The 19994-nt window shown below is 43.9% G+C and overlaps 1 protein-coding gene across 3 annotated transcripts in view; it reads left to right on the top strand.

The window, feature by feature from the left end:
- Positions 1 to 19994, top strand: part of LOC148026114 (protein GAMETE EXPRESSED 3-like) — a 207116-nt gene that overhangs the window by 151527 nt on the left and 35595 nt on the right. For all 3 annotated transcript variants that reach the window (XM_087693372.1, XM_087693371.1, XM_087693373.1), the window contains 2 exons: positions 4769 to 5059; positions 5950 to 6036. In XM_087693372.1, coding sequence (XP_087549498.1) covers positions 4769 to 5059; positions 5950 to 6036 — 378 coding nt within the window. The remainder of the gene's footprint in view (positions 1 to 4768; positions 5060 to 5949; positions 6037 to 19994) is intronic.

The raw sequence follows: 19994 nt of genomic DNA, 5'->3' as shown, positions 1-19994 counted from the left end.
CGAAAACCACATCCCTACTACTGACAAATATCTTTTAAGAGACAGGATCATATAATCTATATCCTTTGCTCTCACTGTTATACCCAACAAAAATGCATTTAACAGCCTGTTATATAACTTCTTCCTAAGTACCTTGGGAATATGTGCATATGCAAGACACCCAAAAGTATGAAAATGTCCAAGAGAATATTTTCAGCTGTTCCAAGCCTCAAAAGGCATTACATTCTTTAATGCCTTGGTGGGGTACCTATTCAAGACATAGCAAGCACACATAATTGCTTCCATCCAAAAACTGTGTGGAAAGCTCTTTGCTTTTAGCATACATCCGGCCATCTCCAGGAGTGACCAATTCTTTCTTTCTGCAAACCCATTCTGTTGGAGTATAAGTAATAGTGTACTAATGAACAATGCCTTTCTGCTTCAAAAAAAGATATCAGCATAGAAGGCATGTATTCCCCTCCTCGTTCCAAATGGATAAGCTTTTCCTTGCAACGAGATTGATTTTCAGCAAGTGTTACAAAAGTAAAAAATGCATCATACACTTCTGAGTTTTTCACCAAAGGGTAGACCCAGCAAAAACGAGTAAAGTCATCAATGAAAGTGACAAAATAGTAAGTCATCAATGAAAGTGACAAAATAGTAACAGCCACCCAATAATGTTGTTTGCATAGAGCCACATACATCTAAGTGCACAATCTGTAATCTAGAAGTCGCTCTAAAAGCAACATCATGGGGAAACAAAAAATGATGCATTTTCCCAAAATACATCCCTCACATATATGCTTAAGAGGTCTCTCTAAGAGACGTAAACCATTAAGCATCTGTGTATGCTGCATAAGCATCAAGCTACCATAGTTTACATGCCCCATGCGAGTATGCCATAACTCCGCCTGTGACATAGCAAGAGTGAGAGTAGATGCTAGATAGACTGACTGATCAACTGAAAAAGCATCCATCTTATATAACCCATGACATAGAGTACCAGTCAAAGCCAAAGTCATGTGTTCCTTATCTCTCACCATGCATCTGTCATCATCAAAGGTGACCTGCAAACCATACCTTGCCAAAGAAGAAATAGATAACAAATTCTTCTTTATGCCTAGCACAAATAAAGCATCTTGCAACAAGCAGATAATAGAGCTATGAACACAATCTCCCTAATGCCTCTAACAGGATATGATGCATTGTTGGCACACTGTACAGACTTGCCAACCAGGGTTGCAATAACATAAGAAAACAAATCTCTATGAGATGTGATGTGCTTGGAAGCATCATTGTGAGAAAACCATGTGCTTGTATCCTCAGTAGAGCTAAATGCTCTATTTGCCCAAGAAGAGTCATAACTACATGTGTAAAAACAATAGTCCCTGTCTGCAACAACAAAGGATGTGGATTGAGTAGCAGTAAGTGAATAAAAAACAGACATCACTGACTCCTCCTCCTTTGCTATGCTTCTACATTCAATGATGTAGTGTTTTGGCTTCTTGCAATACTAGCACTTGCCCTTCTTGGCTTTCGTGCCCCTCTGTTTCTTGCTACTCTGTGAAGCACCTAATGTCCCAGAGCTCTGCAGAGCATTTTTAGCTTGACTGCCCTTGCCCTTCTGCTGTGCCATAAAAGCTTGCGAGAGAGATGCATGTCTCATTCTTTCCAGCAAACATCTACTCTAAGGTCAGCCATACTTCTAATGAAGAAGTTGCAAACGGAATGTGAGGAATGATAGGTTGCTAAACTGCTGATGCAATCAGCGACAGCCTCTGCATTGCGTGTGTCCCATGCCTTTTGTGCTGCTAGTCTCTGGGGAAGTGGTTGAGTTGCTCGTTGTCCACGTCCTCCTAAAGGACGAGTAGGAGGAGCTACAACTCGAGGCCTAACTTCTTCACCATTGACATAATCTCAGAGATTCTTTGCAATCAGCACATTCTTCATCATGAAGGACCATAGAGAATAGTTGTTGCCATCCAACCTATTCTCCTTGGACACACATGTAAATACATCATCTCCCTGATTTGCCATGATAAATGTCACTAATCAAAGAGCAAAAGAGCAATATTTCAAGCTGGACTAACCTGGAAATCTTGAAAATTTACCGAAATTACAGCAAGTACTTTGCTGTAATTAGCAAATTTAACCACACTTTGTCAAAAACTGTCTGAAATGCTCATTTTCCAAGGTGCAATAAATGCTCAGTAGCACTAAAAATGCAAAAGCTCCAAAATTTCTATGCACGAAATCAGTCTATTTCAGATTGTCACAAATGTACATTTGCCAATCTTTGAGCTAACAACAAAAACCCCAAATTCTAATCCAAAATTGCACAAAATGTGTCCCAGACACTTGGTGAAGTAAAGAAATGCTACTTGGGCACAAGCCCCTTCCCCAAGATAAAATTTGAATTAAAAATTAGTAAATTTTCTTTTTACCTCTAATATAGTGAACCTGGCAAGCAAAGCCGGAGGACCTGGCGGAACAGGTGCAAGTGCAGGTGCATAGGGAGCTAAGGCATTGCAAGTGGCATAGGTGTACGTTGATTGGGAGCATTTACAGTTTGATGTCAACCTCTAGAGCAGGCAGTTTAGCAAGAACAAGGTGGGCGAAGCACTACTCAATGGTGGCACATGCAGGGCAGCCACAAAGAACTGGTGACGGCGGCAACTTAGCTGGAGGCGGACTAGCAGGCACTGGAGATTGGCGGTGCCTGGGGCAGCGTAGGAAGCAGAGGCACAAGTGGCGCAAGCAGCAGGCTGGCCTAGTGGTACCGCTAACAGTTGCTGGCTGCTGGTGACTGGCCTGCTGCTGCCGATTAGGTCCGCCTAGTGGTGGCAGCTGAAGCAGGGGCGCTACCTTTGAATTGATCTACTGTTGGTGGCGTTTACGGTTTGAAGGGGTAGTTGACCAGTCTGAAGCCAACAGTCTAATGCTGTTGGTTGCAAAGAGAGAGGAGACTAAGCTGAACTCAGCTCTAATAACAAATGTGAGATGAAGAATAAATTGAAGCTTAGCTGAGAGAACTGTTGTTTGATAGTGAAGAGAGTGTGATAGCACAACACCCAATGCAATAATCTAAAGTGTATGGTGCAAGTACAAAGTACAACCCTTAAACCTTAGGGTTGTAAGAGGGTGTTCACACCCGAAGAGTGTAAAACACAAGAAGTGCCCAAACTATGTAACATAGGCACATAAAATAAAAGAAATAAAGCATAGGTGTGAGTCACCCAACAAATTACTTGGTTATAGTGTTTGTAGAAGTGAGAAAGCACCCGTGGTAATGAATGACAATTTTGCATGAGATCCATTTTTTGGGATACGTTGTGTTTGCTGATGGTGTGCATATGGATTCCACAAAGGTTGAGGTAATACTTTCATGGCCACACTTGCAGAATGTACATGAGGTTTGTAGTTTCTTGGCTTTATGCACGTGCTACGTAACTACTTTTCGTTGCCGTCTTTTGGAGGAGATTTGAACATAGCTTTATACCCAAATAGATTTGAATTGCCCTAGGGCTGAGGAGGTGTAGAAAAAGCTTCTAGGATGGTTTTTCATGGCACACCAGGATCTATTATACATGTGAATCAAGGGACGGTTGCATGTGCTAGACATAGAGGCCTAGCCGGTGGATACGAGGATCCATGGTATATGTGACTTGGGGGATGGTTGTGTGTACTGGACATAGAGGCCTAGTTGGTGGATACAAGGATGTACATGGGCCATTTCTATCTTGTCTTGGAGTAACTCTTGAGTAGGATTGCCATGCTAGAATTTTCACAAACATTGTGGATTCAGGGGCATTGTCACAAATGGGAGCTCATAGCTATATCATTGCTTGGTATAATTGGATTGCTAGATTTAGCCATACTATCTTTTGGCCATATCCACTGCATATACTTTCTCCAAGATTTCAACAGAGATTGTTCATACTCTCTGCAGAAGACAGAAGATGATACAAAGCAGTTTGGAGACTCTCACCAAATTGGCTGTTCACACAACCATTGCATATATGATGTATGTAGTTTATCTTTACAAAGCCTCCTTTGTACTGTATAGTTTTACCTCATGGAGATACTTTCCAAGGTGTCATTCATGGAATTTTCTTTTATCCGAAAAAAAGTGCACTTAGAACCCATGCAAACTAGTGCATTCGAGACATCCTGCGTCCACACCAAAGAACAACAAAATTATGAGATGGTTTAGAAGATTCCCATCATGAGAGAGGAGATAGGAAGCTGTGATAAAAACATTTCAGCATCAAGTTAAGCTCCAAGAAAGATGTGAATTGCACTACTGAGGACCTCAAGAGAGTCGTGCCAAAGGAGGGAGACTTGCCTTGCATAGAGGAACTAGCTGGGGGCATGGAAGCAAGAATTAAAAAGAAGGAATGAGAGGAGATAGTCAGGTGTCAAAGAAGCAGCAAAAAAAGAATGGAATGTGGTAAAGAAAGCTAAAGTGCTTAAGGAGGCTGGGTTGGTCAATGCAATTATTCAAAAGGAGAAAGTAAGGCATGCAAGGAGGCTTGATGTGCTCTAAATGTTAGAATGAGAAGAAATAATTTATTCATTATTTGCATTTTCAGATGTTTAATGTGAATTTATGAGAACACTAAGTCTTTCCATGCAAGGATAATAGTGTGTTTACAGGTTCCTGGATGGCAGAATGATTTGTACATTCAAGTGTCGAATGATGAGATTAGGGGCAAATTACTTTCGACCCTCATGAAAAGTGTTTCTGAATCATGATTCTCACGTCTGCAGTATTTCTTGCTTTTTACAGGTTTCATTTCTGTTTGCTCTTTGGATGGGTTTATCTATGTGATCTCTCCAGATGGAAGGCGTCTGCGTAGGTATTTGGCAGATAGCATCTTATCACAAGTGTCAATACAAGCATCACCTTTACGTGACTGCTCTGGGAAAGCTGTATATGTTGCTCAGACCAACGTTAAATCCAAAACTGTTGATCAGGTTAATGGAATAGAGGTTGTGTCTTTCACACAATCTTTGGGCACAAATATATGGATGTTGGTTCCATCTACTGGTCAGGTTCTATGGACAAGTTCGTACCCAGGTATACACTTTTATGAATGAAATGCTATGATGTACTTGCTACATGAGCTTGAGTTGGTAAAAATTTTGATTGGGTTTTAAATGTTGGCATAAAAAGTAGAACTTTAATCTTTAGAATGGAAGAGGAATTTCACACAGGCTATTGTTCAACAGCTTTCTAAGAATCTAGAAACTGTGTTGGGTGATGGGTCTTGTGACTTTCACCTAAAGAGAAATAGCTAGGGATATTTGGAGCAGTTATCTGTGCAAAGATACAGAAGAAAGGTGTATTAAATGCTCATAACTGTGAGTTGGTTTATGTGCAAAGGCTCTCAAAAAAGCTTTGATGCTTCCCTTACACTTTGATAATCAATGTCCCATACATGTATTAGCTAATGATTGCAAAGTTTGAGGCTTGATCGACTTGCTTTGTTGTGGGGATGATGCCTGCCTTATAACCATAAATCTTTGAGTTAAAAAGCTTATACCTACTACCAAATGTTGCACAGCCAGGCAAGGTATTAGTGCTTTGTTTTCTCTTTGCTGTAGTTGCTGTATTTACACTGTCCATTTCAAGGCAGAAATGCACTGCATCTAGAAGACCTACTCATAAACCTTTTATCTTCTTTGCAACTTTTCAATTGGAAACATTCTTTACGAGTTTAGTGACCTCCAAGCTTCATATGGTGGACTAACACAAATTTCTTATTACCTCCTTATCTGTTTCCAAATCTCCAAACCTGCACCTTCTGACAGAGCTTTAGCTATATTAGTTTGGAACTTAATTTGTAAAATTTTACACATCAACCTGTAAAGTTTTGCATTTGAATATTTTTGTGATTGATAGAGAAAACAAATTATCAGTGGTACTGAAATCATTGTGCTAACTGGTGAAACAGATTGTTTGAACAGGTTATTTTCCTTCAATATTACTGCAGAGGGACCTGAAGTCATACATACTCGACTCTGATTGGTTGATTGCACTTTCTGCAGTTGCAAGTACTTTACCTTTCTAATCCAACATTATCATTACATGTGTACTTTTGCCTCTCTTACATCTTATTTGCTGCACAAACAACTATCGATAGCAAAGGTGTCTGATTAATAAAAGCCTCGGTATTTCCTTTTGAAATGATGAGAACAGAAATTTAATATTTTCCTTGTAAAGATACTGTATCTCGCACACTGCACGTCAAAATTCTGCAGTTTAAAACAGCCAATGAGCACACTTGAAAATGAAGACCATGTATATTTTGCTGCTTCGGTTGTGATCAAGAGCATCCTCTGATTACCTGAGGACACATCTTTCCAAATATGTGATAAACTACTGTTGTAGAGGTTTCAAGTTCCTCTCTGTGGTAATGCCACGGGAGCTAATGAGTTTTTTCCAGGCTTGGATGGTTAATAACACCCTTTAGAAAATTGATCAGCCACAACCATCCACTTATCTTTTTATGTACCACTGAAAAATTCTATAGAAGTACAGCAAGGTCACTTACAGTGTGAAGGCTCATAACTGCAGCCCAGATCATTCATAGGTGATGTAAAGGATCTTACATGACATCTCCCACATGCATGATCTACAGTAGCTACCTTTCTTTGAAACTTCATTTGATGCCTGCTGCATAAGCACTCCTCCTTTGGCAAATGTCATTGATGATCAGCAGCCTTTGTGTCATGATTTTCAGTACTTTCTATTTGTCTTAGTCCCTATTTTTAGTGCTTTAGGCAACAATAGATCCTGCAGGATAGTCCTTAGTTCTATTGGTATTGTCTTAGTTGCTAGTTTTAGCACTTTAGCCAACAATGGATCAGGATACTGTCCTGTCTATTGTGTTGCTGTTTGGAATTTAGCTCATCTTTTTCTTCTCGCCCACACACTTGGGCCTTTTCAGGTGTTGGAAAAGATTATTGATGTGACATATAGGCTGAAGCTGCCATCACATTGGCACATATATAATGCTTTTCATGTTAGTTTGTTGAGGCCTTTTCATGGTAATGTGCATGAGGATATGTCTGCTGAAATTCAGTTAGAGGTTGAGAAACTGGATAAAATTTTAGTACCAGAGCAAATTTTGGTATGCAAAGAAAGGAAAATTAGAAATAAGATTTCTAGAAGGTATTAGGTAGAGTTTTAGGACTACTCACCAATGGATGCTAAATGGATGGAAGAGAATGATTTGTCAAACTGCTCTCAGTTGTTGCATCTTCATCTAGAGACATTTCAGCTTTAGCCGGGCTCATTCAGGTTTAGTAGAGTAAAGGTCTAGAGCACTACTTGATGCTCAAGGGGGGGTAGCACTTCCACTCCTCTAGTGATGGACAACTCTATCGTATAGTGGATCTCAAATGTATTCAGCATGTATCTAAGATAGTGTTTGCTGAGCTCGGAGGAGGAGAGAGCACTCCGGCAGGACCTTGCAGCCACACAGAGATTACTGCAGGAGGCATCAGGGGATCCCACCCTCCACGCATAGGAGGTGCGCACGCGAGCAGCCATTGTTGGCCTAGAGTATAGGCACTCGGAGTTCTCTTTCCGAACCTCAGCAGCCTTCTAGTTGCAGAAGGGGGACACCATGTGCAAGGAGTTCTTTCAAGTGCACTAGTCTGGCACCGCAAGAGAGTAGATACGTAGCCTTTGGGATTAGTATGGGAGGACTCGTTCTAGCCCAGACGAGGTGATGGAGATTGCCACCGACTATCACATGCTCTTTTTCCAGCAGGAGAGCTTCAGCTAGAGGACAGAGATGTAGACAGCAGGTCTAGGATCACATCCCATCCCTCGTCACAGAGGAGATAGGACGCTCCCTCCTAACCCCCTCACAGAGAAGGAACTAGAGGAGGCTTTCCATACATAGAATGGACAGGAATGCCCGGGAGAGGATGGCCTCTCTAAGGCCTTATTCATTACCTACTGGGAAGTGGTGAAGGACCCCCTATTGATGGCCTTTCAGGAGATTTTCACTTCAGGACAGATGCCAGGGAGTCTTTCAACAGGCCTTATCAGTCTTCTCCCCAAAGGGAGAGACCGGTTGGAGCTTTCCCAGTGGATACCAATCACCTTATTGTTAGTGGCCTATAAGGCACTAGTAAAGATGGTCTGTAGGCGACTACACCCCGTGCTTCCAAACATCATCCATGACACAAAGACAGGCTTTGTCCAGGATGGGAGCATCCTAGACAATGTATTTACCTTCTTTGAGGCGACAGAGTGGGCTCAGCATAGTGGGCGGAGACTGGCAGTACTACTCTTGGATTTCGAGAAAGCTTATGACAGGGTGGACTGGGATTTCCTAAAGGGCACCATGGTGAGGTTGGGATTCCCCCAAGTTTGGATTCGCGGGATCTTCACCCTTTACAGATCGGCCACTAGCATGTTTCTCATAGACAGAAGGCGAGGGGAGGAGTTTCGGCTAGAGAGATCTATTCGACAGGGTTGCCTCCTAGCCCCATACCTGTTTCTACTATTTGCAGAGGCGATGTCTCACTTCCTCAGGTCACGTGTGAGCGGATTACACGGCCTCCAACTTCTAGTGAGAGAGGAGACCAAGTTGTTAGACTTAGAGTACGCAGATGATATAGCACTCTACATAGAGGACGATGAGTTGATGCTAGAGAGTGAGGCTGGCTCTTGACGTGTTCTGTTCTGCAACGGGAGCGAAAATTGGCTGGTGAAAGTTAGTTGGTTTTCTCATAGACCGGGACTTTAGCACAAAGTGGGGCGTCCACCTGGGATTTAGATGGGTGAGCAGAGGACAGACCATCTGGTACCTAGGGTTCCAGGAGGGACTCGACATCACTCCTGCCCAACAGTTTCTTCCTGTCCTTGATTCTATTCGGAGGAAACTGACCTACTGGAGCACGGCACACCTCTTACTAGCCAACCGAGCCCTGGTGGTTAACCAGGTCCTCCTAGCAATGACTTGGTGCATCGCCTCGTGTTGGTGCTTCCCCTCATCATGCGTAGTGGAGCTTCACCACCTAGTGCGAAACTTTCTGTGGTCAAGGTCAGATGGCTCCAGGGATTCCAAGGCCAAGGTTGCATGGGCGACCATCATACGGCATCGGTCAGAGGGAGAGCTTGGGATTATTGACCCGGAGTATCAGAATATGGACCTCTTGGGCAAGCTAATTGTCCGCGGTCTCACATTACGCGGGCAGACCTGAAAGGTCTTATTGCAGGTGGGCCTTCAAGATTGCACACCGAGGCTTGGCGATGAGTGGAGGCCGTACCTAAGATGGATCTTCACGTCAGCCCAGATCACCTTTCCTACATAGCTTACTCCGCGTGTGGCAAGGCCTTCGTAAGGCCCTAATCCACAACCCCCGAGGCTGCCAGGAGGAGACAGACCGTCAGTCGATAATCTGGAATCCCCAGGTCAGAGATCGGGTAGAGACACAGATCTGCGAGTGCCCCCACATCCAGTGGGCTGGTTAGGAGGCTGGTTGGAAGGCTAGTCCAGCTCGTACCATCAAGACATGGCGAGAGGTATACAAGTTGGCGGATGAGGAGGTGCTGCAGCGAGTATTAGGCTGCCAGAGAGGAGTGGAGTTGAGGAGAAGAGAGATTGATACAACAATATCTTTGGAGTGTCTTGCTCCCCCGATAGGAGAGCCGATAGAGCCCAGGGAGGTATGGGCAGCTAGGTTTTCACCAGCAGGTATCCCCCTACAGGTGGCAGTTAGGGTGGGTGTGGCACGCCGCAAGGGACTTTCTTCGCCATTCAGGAGGGGGAGTGTCTCACCCTTGACAGAGGGCAGCAGGATGAGGGGATAGCTAGCCTTTCGTGGAGGAGGATTCGGGTGGTGGGCCTTCAGAGGAAGACATGGTAACGGGACCCCTATGTTTTCTGGAAGGAGCTCAGGGAGTGGCGCCTTTGGATTTGGGAGGGCAGACCACTTGATGAGTTGGAGTGGGATCCAGAAGAGTGGCTATGGCCGACCACTGCGGTCGCCAAGAAGCCACCCAGGTTCCTGGAGTACACCACCAGGATTGGCAGACACGTACTGATGCAGGAGGATATGGATTGGGTGTTGTCACGTAGCAGACATTGGGCGGAGCATAGCATCACGGAGCCTTTCCAACAGACCTTATGGCACTGCCTATGGGATAGCCGGAGGTCGAGGAGGGTGTCGTATTTCTTATGAATGGTGGCACATGGAAGCTTGGCGGTGGGATGTTGGCTTGCCCAAATGCAGGAGGGAGGTTGTAAGCGCTGCACACAGCAAGCAACCTCTGGAAACCCCAAAGCACTGCCTCTGGTCATGTGAGGAGGCGCAGCTCATGTGGAGAGGAGCATGCCGTATCCTTCATTGTATATAGCACCCAGCCTTGGATGTATCTCATGGGGAGCTTTCTATTTCCAAGGAGTCATCTAGGGCCGTCACCTTCTGTATGAGGCCGAGATGCAAGACACGATATTCATTATGAGGTAGGGTCATGCACAGTGGTCGGTTTGGAGACTCTACCCATCCGCCAAGTACCGGAGCCCATAGCAGACTGCTCAAAGGTATGGGAGATCATAGGGAGTCTTACTGGATTGCATATTTGGAAGGTGCGGTGTCAGGAGGCTTTCGACGGAGAGAGACTTTCAGTACAGTCGACCTTAGTAGAGCTCTGGACCTCCATCATCCACTCCCTCCGCAGCCGATGGAACCAAGTGCAGGGCGATTCCAAGGCTCGTTAGGAGCTCCATTGTCACCTCATGCGCACTTGGGGTGGCCAGGACCTGTTTTTTGTGATGCAGGCAGGTAGCCCCAGTTGGCGATACCCCCCCCCCCCCCCATGGCTTCCTGCCCCCATCCCCCCCAGACCACCTTGAGAGGCTTTATATACATTATGCATTTGTGACTTTGCATCAGCTCCAGCTAGTCTGTTGAGCATGAGCACTCCGTTGTATAATCAGTTTTTTTGAGTAATATAATCAGCCACATTTTACTTGAAAAAAGGTAGTGTTTGCTGATAGTATGTTTTCCCAGAGATCACTATTCAGTGTAATAGTCACTATAGTCTATATGCAGATGCATATGGTTTTCACTACAGCTTGAAAACTGTACATTTGCATCATATTATCAAGAGAGCATCATTGGATCATGCTTCAGTTTGTTATCATCAAAGTCTGATTATCAATTGCTGGTTTTCAGTGTACGATCATTAGTTCTCAAAGGTATTCTACTGAGTTCTATGGACACCAGCATGTTATGCAATGCCACTGATAGTATACCCATGGTTTATGCTTTACTATGGCTTCTGGTTTAGACCACTTTGCATCCACAGTGGTTTTGACAATAGTTAGAATTCCTTTTTGGTTAGTTATGGATTAGTTGTGTGAGCTGGAAATCTTAGAATAAGTTACGCAGTAGCATAGAAGAATAGCAATGGCCGGCCGATGTTCTTTGACTATGATGCCTGTGCTTTTTTCCAGTTCAGTATTAGTTTGCTTTCGTTGCTTGGTAGTGCAATGGAGGATGACTACAAGGATTTTAAGGTGAAGGTGTTGAGTATTTCACTCACGTGTCCTGACAACACGCCCGTCAGTCACAGTCTCTGAAGCGTCAGACGTCAGCTGTTGCCCCGCCAGTCCAATTTGCCACGCCACCCACCAGACGTCAAGCCCACCAGTATCTAGCTCGCCAGTATTGCCCATTAATAGTCACTAGCGCTTCTTGCCTGCAGTCGTCACATCCAGAAGCGCCGTCTGTCACGCCTCCTGTCCACCCTATGTCACGTCCACCTGTTTGACGCCTCCTGTTCTCGCCCGTCAACTGTGCCCCTGCCTTGCACCGTTTCGACCTTGCGTCCACAGCTCTAACGCCCGCCAGCTTGCCTACGACATCCCGCTCGAGAGTCCTCACGTCATCAGTCGCACGCCTCGCCAGTGCTTGCTAGATGACTCTTGTGCCGAACGGTCCATGGCTGATCCACTTGCCTAACGACTATAGCCGCTTGACACCTGCCTGACGAATCTACACCAATCAACCCATGATTTTTGTGGTAAACTTTTTTTTTTAATTTTTTAGTTCCAGCATAAATTTCTGGAGGCAGGGGTTCCTACGCAGCAAGCATAGCATTCAAAAGCGTATCAGGGGCACATTGGATTCAAATTTTTTGACACATTCATAAAAAAAATTGGGGTTTTTTTGTTTTTTAAGGACATTGGCATATGTACCACAGTTACAATCACTGAAAGACTGTTTTGAACAAATTTGAGGCAAGAAATTTTGGGGATTTTACTGGTATAGTGTTGCCAAACACTAATTGCACCTTGGATTGCGTGCATTACAGACAGTTTTGACAGAGTGCACCTTTGTACACTAATTGCAAAAAGTTATTTCCTGCAATTTCTGGGAATTTTCAGATTTCTAGTTTGGTCCCGCTTCGAGATTGCTCTTTTGATTTTTTTTGGTAATTGATAATCATGGCCAATCAGGGAGAAGATGTCTTCACCTATATATCCGAGGACAGATTGGATGGAAATAACTATTCACTTTGGTCCTTCATGATAAAGAATGTACTTATGGCCAAAAATCTTTGGGATTATGTTAGTGGCAAAGAAGCTAGACCTAGATTTGTGGCTCCAACTACTCCTCCTCCAGGAGGACGTGCACAACGAGCACCTCAGCCCATGCCCCAAAGAACAGCAGCTCAAAAAGCATGGGATACATGGGATGCACAGGCTTTGTCACTGATTGCATTGGCAATTCAGCAGTCAATCATCCCCCACATTCGTTCAGCAACTTGTTCATGAGAAGCTTGGCTAACTTTGAGCAGATGTTTGGAGGAAAAAATGAGACTCGCATCTCTTTCTTAAAGAAAGAGCTAGAGACATTGAAAATGGATGAAGGTGATTCTATTCAGGATCACTTGAACAAAATTCAGGACTTGCAAGAGTAACTCATGAATATTGATGAGTACTATTCCAATGCACAGATGATATCTACCACTTTGAACTCATTACCTCCTTATTACTTGGCTTTTCATATGGCCTTAAACCTCACCATGAGGATTGCCGTGCAGCCAATCACTTTTCTTCAATTAGTCAGTTTGCTTCTAGAGGAGGAGCAAGCAAGAAGAAATAGTGGTGTGGATGCTATAGCCTCTGAGCAGGCTTTTATGGCTAGACAAAAGGGCAAAGGCAGCCAAGTAAAGAATGTTCCGCAAAGTTCTCGAACTTCTGGCACATCACAGGCAAATAAAAAACAAGGGGATACGCAAGCTAAAAAGGGCAAATGCCATTATTGCAAGAAGCCAGGCCACTACATTACTGAGTGAAGAAAGCGCATTGCAAAGGAGAAGGAGTCACGAGTGTATGTTTCTGATACTCCTTCCACTACTATTGAGTCTGTGTCCTTTGTTGCAGACAGGGACTATTGCTTTTACACATGCAGTTATGAAACTTCTTGGGCTGATCGAGCATTTAGCTCTACTAAGGATGCAGACACTTGGTTTTTTGACAGTGGTGCTTTGAGGCATATTACATCTCGCAGAGATTTATTTGCTTCTATTGGTGCAGCTCCAGTTGGCATTGGGCAAGTCTATAGAGTGTACCAATAATGCATCATGCCCTATTCGAGGTATTGGGGAGATTGTGCTTATAGCCATTGATGGCTCTATTCTCCGCCTACACGATGCTTTATTTGTGCTAGGCATAAAGAAGAATTTGCTCTCTATTTTTTCTTTGGCACGTTGTGGATTGCAGATCACATTTGATGATGATAGATGCATGGTGAGAGAGAAAGAACAAATGACCTTGGGCTTGACAGGTGCTTTATGTCATGGGTTATACGAGTTGGATGCTCTTTTAGTTGATCAATCAACGTATTTGGAATTCACTTTAACTCTTGCTATGATACAAGTAAAGTTATGGCATGCTAGGATGGGGCATGTGAACTTTGGCAGCTTGATGCTCTTGCAGCATACGCAGATGTTAGATGGATTACCTCTACTGAAGAGACCTCCTGAGCACTTGTGCGATGGATGTATTTTGGGGAAAATGCATCGTTTTTCGTTTCCCCGTGATGTTGCTTTTAGAGCAACAATAGGTTGCAGTTAGTGCATTTAGATGTATATGGGTCTATGCAGACAAAGTCATTGGGAGGATGTTACTATTTTGTGACTTTTATTGATGACTTTACTCGCTTTTGTTGGGTCTACTCTTTGGTCAAAAAGTCAGAAGTGTATGATGCATTTTTGGCTTTTATTGCACTTGTTGAAAACCAGTCTGGTTGTAAAATTAAAACTCTTCGTTCGGACCGAGGGGGGGAATACATGTCCTCTATGCTGAATTCTTTTTTGAAGCAAAAGGGCATTGTCCATCAGTACACCACTGCTTATACTCCATAGCAGAATGGGGTTGTAGAGAGGAAGAATCGGTCACTCATGGAGATGGCCAAATGTATGCTGAAGGCAAAGAGCTTGCCACACAGCTTTTGGATGAAAGCCGTCATGTGTGCTTGCCATGTTTTGAACAGATGCCCCACCAAAGCTTTGAAGAAAATTACACATTTTGAGGCTTGGAACAGCCGGAAACCTTTTGTTGGACACTTTCATACCTTTGGTTGCCTTGCATATGCACACATTCCAAAGGTACTCAGAAAAAAGCTGGATAACAAGGTTATCAAATGCATTTTTATGGGTTATAGCATTGAAAGCAAAGGCTACAGACTCTATGATCTTGTTTCTAAAAAGGTATTTGTCAATAGGGATGTACTATTTAATGAAAAATCAGAATTGTCCCTGGCTAGTTTAGACACATATCAAGCTGCCCGTGATGTATTTGAAGGGCTGCTAACCATTACATTTGGTGATTTAGCTGGAGTTTCAGCAAGTGAACTCAATGTTCAGCTAGCTGCTCCTTTGGAAAATGCAGAAAATCAGCCATTGGCTGATCTGAATATTCAGCAAAGTGCTGAAATCGAAATTCAGCAAGAGCTTATGCTCAGTCAGGAGGCAAGACAAATGCCTAGATGGTATTTACAGACTATGAAAGATAGTCACATGGATGCACCCATGGCTGGTCCTACTAGAAGGCAAGCTCGTATGCATGATACTGCACATACCATGGAGTTCGTTATGGCAGCAAACACCCTTGATGATGATGAGCTCGAATGTTTTGAGGATGCACAATAGAGTGTGCATTGGATGGCAGCAATGAAAGCTGAATTGGATTCTATCACTAAGAATCAAACATGGGATTTGGTGTCTTTGCCATTTGGGAAGAAAGCCATTGGAACAAAATGGGTCTACAAGCTGAAACGGAATGCAGATGGATCCATTGACAAATACAAGGCAAGGTTTGTAGCTAAAGGCTATGCACAGAAGAAAGGCATTGACTATGAGGAGGCATTTGCTCCTACTTCCCACATGACAACCATCAGGTCCATGGTTGCTTTGGCTGCTCATTATGGATGGATTGTGCATCAGTTGGATATTAAAACTGCATTTTTACATGGGGAACTTCATGAGGAAGTATATGTCCAGCAGCCCATTGGTTTTGCAGTTGAAGGATTAGAACACTTGGTTTGCAAGCTGAAAAAAAGCTTTATATGGTTTGAAACAATCTCCTAGAGCTTGGTATGCAAAGATACATGCTTTCTTTCTTAGCCAAAGGTTCATAAACAGCTCATCTGAGTCTACCCTTTACGTATGTAAAGAGGGGGGATCCATGCTGATCATTTGTCTATATGTTGATGATCTCTTGCTTATAGGGACACATGCTGATCAGATTTCAGCGTTTAAACAAAATTTGCAGCAAACTTTTGGCATGTCAGACTTCGGATCTTTGCATTATTACTTGGGCATTCAGCTCATACATGATGCTAGAGGTATTGGGTTATCACAGTCAAGATACATTGGTAAACTTCTTAAGAAGTTTGGCTTATAGGATTGCAAGCCAATCTGTACACCAATGGAACCTGAACTTAAGCTGTCATTACATGATGACAGTGATTTGTTTGATATACACACATGTGCTCCAACACTTGGATGTCTTATTTACCTATGCAACACTAGGCTGGACATTAGAGTTTGCAGTTTCAGCCCTGAGCAGATATATGCATCAGCCATGCATGTCACATTGGCAAGTTGTCAAGCGTGCCTTCTGTTACTTGCAGGGTACTAGATCTCTTGGATTGCTTCATGCCAAGGGGGGACCACTACAGTTACGTGCTTACAGTGATTCTGATTGGGCTGGTGATTATGATTCACGTTACTCCACTAGTGGCAATTGTTTCTTTCTTGGTTCGTCTTACATATCTTGGCTTAGCAAGAAATAGTCCATTGTTGCCACATTGTCATGTGAAGCTAAATACAAGGCAGCTTTCACTACCACAGTTGAATGCGTATGGATTAGACGCTTGCTAGCTGATCTGGATGTATCTGTTACGGAGCCTACTCCTTTGTTCATTGACAGTCAGAGTGCTATTGCAGTGGCATGGAACCCAGTGTTTCATGCACGCACGAAACACATTGAGATACATTATCACTTTGTCAGAGAGAGGATACATGCAGGTGATATCAGCCTTGTCTATTGTCCTACCACCAGTAATGTGGCAGACATCTTCACCAAAGCTCTTCCTCGTGACAAATTTGAAGCATTTCGCAATGCTTTAAATTTGATCTCCTTTGGTGGTGGATGATCCTTGCACTCTTGATCACTCTTCACTCCAAGGTGGTTTGTTGGGTATTTCACTCACGCCTCACTTATGCCTACGCTCATATTGGAGTGTCGGTGATCAGTAAGACACACTGGGGCATTTTTTACTCTCGATAGGATAGGTTTTTTCCCTCCCCCAAACTTATGGTATTATTTCGTATGTGCTTATGATATACACTTACGGGCACTTACCATGTTGGGGTGTGAACACCCCCCACAACCCTAAGGTTTAAGGGTTATACCTTGTACTTTCAGTCTACACTCTTTCAATCTATTGCATTGGGTGTCATGCTTCACTCTCACACTGTCTACTGAGTTTCTATGCTGAGCTTCGATCCTGTCTTTTTCTCACAGAAGGTCTATCAGGAGGACTTGTATTTTTAATGCTTAGCTTTGAATTATTAAGTTGTGCTCATATGAGGTACACATGAAATGCAAGTTAATTAAGTGAGAGTGAATATCTTATTGACCCAAGTGATTAGTGGGTGGCATTCGCGAAAGTTGTATAAAGCTATGCAGAACATGTACTTGTGGGGTGCTTGGTGTGAGTCTAGGTCTTGGCAATAAAACACATATAAATGTACTTTTAAGTCCCATGAGCCACAACAAAACACAAATTGCATATGATTCTACATTGTATATAAAATCTAAGCAAACAATAAGTAGACCAATAATTTACATACACAGCATATCATATTTCATGATTTATCATGCAAATTTCATAAATATATAAAAAACATAATGCCATGGATTAAAAACTACTTAAATATACAAACTATAATTAATCAATAACAATCCATGCCTCTATAAGACTTCAACATGAATCCATGAACCATGTGACATGTCCTCTTAGTTCATGGCCTAGCTTGACTTGGTACCCAAGTTCTCTTCATCAAGCAAGCCATCTTTTTTCAAGATTCTTCTGCAAGAGCCATTCTAACGACAAGTTGGTTGGAGAGGAAGCTATACAAGCTCCATTTCCTTTCCATTTTGAAGGGTCCTTCGAGGTAATTGTCTATTGCAACACTCATTCTTGATTGTGCACCACCTATCCCATAGGTTCCATCCCATCTACCACCATCTCCTTTAGTGGTTCCCCTCATATCCCCCTATCCCTTTCAGAGGGGGGAAATATAAGTGATATTGCTATGGATTTCCTGGCCCTTTGTGTTCCAGAGGGGGATTCCTAGGCTCATGTGGGTTTCTTCATCGATTGTCTACATCAACAGACTTTGGCACTCCTTTTCCTACCCTCAAATCTGTCAAAAGATAACATACCAGCGAGACAGTAGGGTTTGCGGGGAGGAACACGGAGTGAACTCAGCAAACATGGAGAATAGAAGGAAAGAGAGAAGAAACTCTGATGAATGGAACGATGAAGACGTGAATCATGGAGTGAATGTGATACAAGGAAACAAGGGTGCCGTAGCACAAGGAAGATGATGAAGACAGCCACGAACCACGAACCACAATGTCCTCTTGAAGGGGTGTGAGGGTAGTGGAGAGGCTGGAGAGAAGAGGTGACGGATTGAATGAATCAGTCGTGGTGAATGAATGAGAGAGTGGCCTATAGTTAGTCATAGTTAGTCTAGGATGGTGCCCCTTTTTGGGGCTGCAAACCCTAAACGCAAAACGCAAAAACGCAAACTGCAGGTGAAGGGTGAAGGGTTTCTCAACACCCCCTCTCAGGCCCAAAAAGGGAAACGAGAAGAGTGAGGTGGAGATGCAGTGCTACATACGGAAGAATGCTCATGCAGTAGGTGCCACTTGGTGGACAATGTCCCTCGTTGGAAAATTGTTCACTTGCCCAAGCGCCCTAGTACAAAGATGATCAAAACATGCAATTCATAGGAGGAATGTCGGACTTTTTGTGGTGCCGAGAACCATAAGGATATGCGTGTACTCGATCTCAAGAGGTGGCTCCATGTTGACCAAGTGACCAAGGCAAGAAGATGTAGAGGATCCCTAAGAACCAAGATTTCCACCGCAAAGGAAACCTGCAATAAAGAACAGGAGACAGAGTGAATTGGAGAACCCGAAACTCAACCTCGGGAGAGAAGCCACTAGCTCCGTGCATCCATGTTGGAAGGAATATGAAGGCCTCGTCACCAAGTCGCGGTTGAACCTCCGAGGTCCCAATCTAGGTGGTAGCTGAAGATCCTTGGTATCAGTAGAAGAGATGACTAGTTGAAGACAGCCACCCCAAGAAAATAGAGGATGGGTGAAGAACTTCATGTGGAGTAGGTTCCCCCTCTGAGGTGGGAGGTGGAGGGGTCCCCGCTGAAGTTGAAGAAGTAGATGCCCCCTCTGAGAGTAAAGAAATAACATCCCCCTTTGAATCCCCCTCTGAAGTAGATAGGGAATCCAAAAACTCATGGATCACGGACTCTGAAATATCTAATGACGAAGGAAGTGCTAGTGATCATGTTCAAGAAGGTATCTGGGGGGTGCCGAAGAGCTCCCAGAGGTAGCCTCTCAAACCTGAGTAGTCCAGAGTGGAAAAGGGTGGAGCTCGGAATAAGCAAGAGGTGGGCAACAGTCATTGTCTCTCAAATGGAGCGGACTGGGTAGCTTAAGAAGAGGAAGGAATCGAGCAACCACTGTCTCTCGAAGGAGCGGACTGACGAGGAGACGGTATCAAACAATCAATGTCTCTCAGTGGAGCGGACTGCAGAGCCATAGGTCGTGGAAGCCGCTGTACCTGAAAATAAGTGGGAGAAGAGTGCCGCTGGCATTGCGACGATCTCCAAGAGGTCATAGCGCCAATCGATCCTCCATGTGCTCGAAAGGACTTAGTGTGCATTGGATGCGTCTTATTGCCTTGAGCATAGTACTCTGATAGCCTATGCAAAACGATCTCTGTGGCCCAGAAAAGAGAGGTGGCACAAGGAGTGCCTGGTGGAAGACTCATGTACTCTAGAGGGGTGGGGAGCAAAGGTCGAAGTCGGCAAGCATCGGTGGTATGTCCGGTGATGCCACAGTAGGAGCACCTAGTAGTCTGGTCATCTGTTGGTAAAGAAGCCATGGATTCCAGTATGCCTTGCTGAAGAAGGAAAAGGTCAACCACCATGAACCATGAACCGCAATGTCCGCCTCAAGGGATGTGAGGGTAGTGTGAAGCACAAACTCCAATGTCCACCTCAAGGGGTGGGAGGGCAATGGAAGGGCTAGATGTGAGCTGCCTGTGGGTGGAGGATGTGACCAGCAGTAAGAGATTGCAACCAGTAGAAAAACGCAGGTGAGGAGAAAGAAAGACTAAAAAGGCAGGCAATAGGTGAGAGAAAGACTAAAAACGAAGGCAGG

This window comes from Lygodium microphyllum, chromosome 14 (genome assembly GCF_053477565.2).
Source record: "Lygodium microphyllum isolate KBCC chromosome 14, Lygodium_microphyllum_v1.1.10, whole genome shotgun sequence".
NCBI classification, from domain to species: Eukaryota; Viridiplantae; Streptophyta; class Polypodiopsida; order Schizaeales; family Lygodiaceae; genus Lygodium; species Lygodium microphyllum.
The sequence above is the reverse complement of the archived record's forward strand: the minus strand, read 5'-3'. Positions and strand labels throughout refer to the sequence as shown.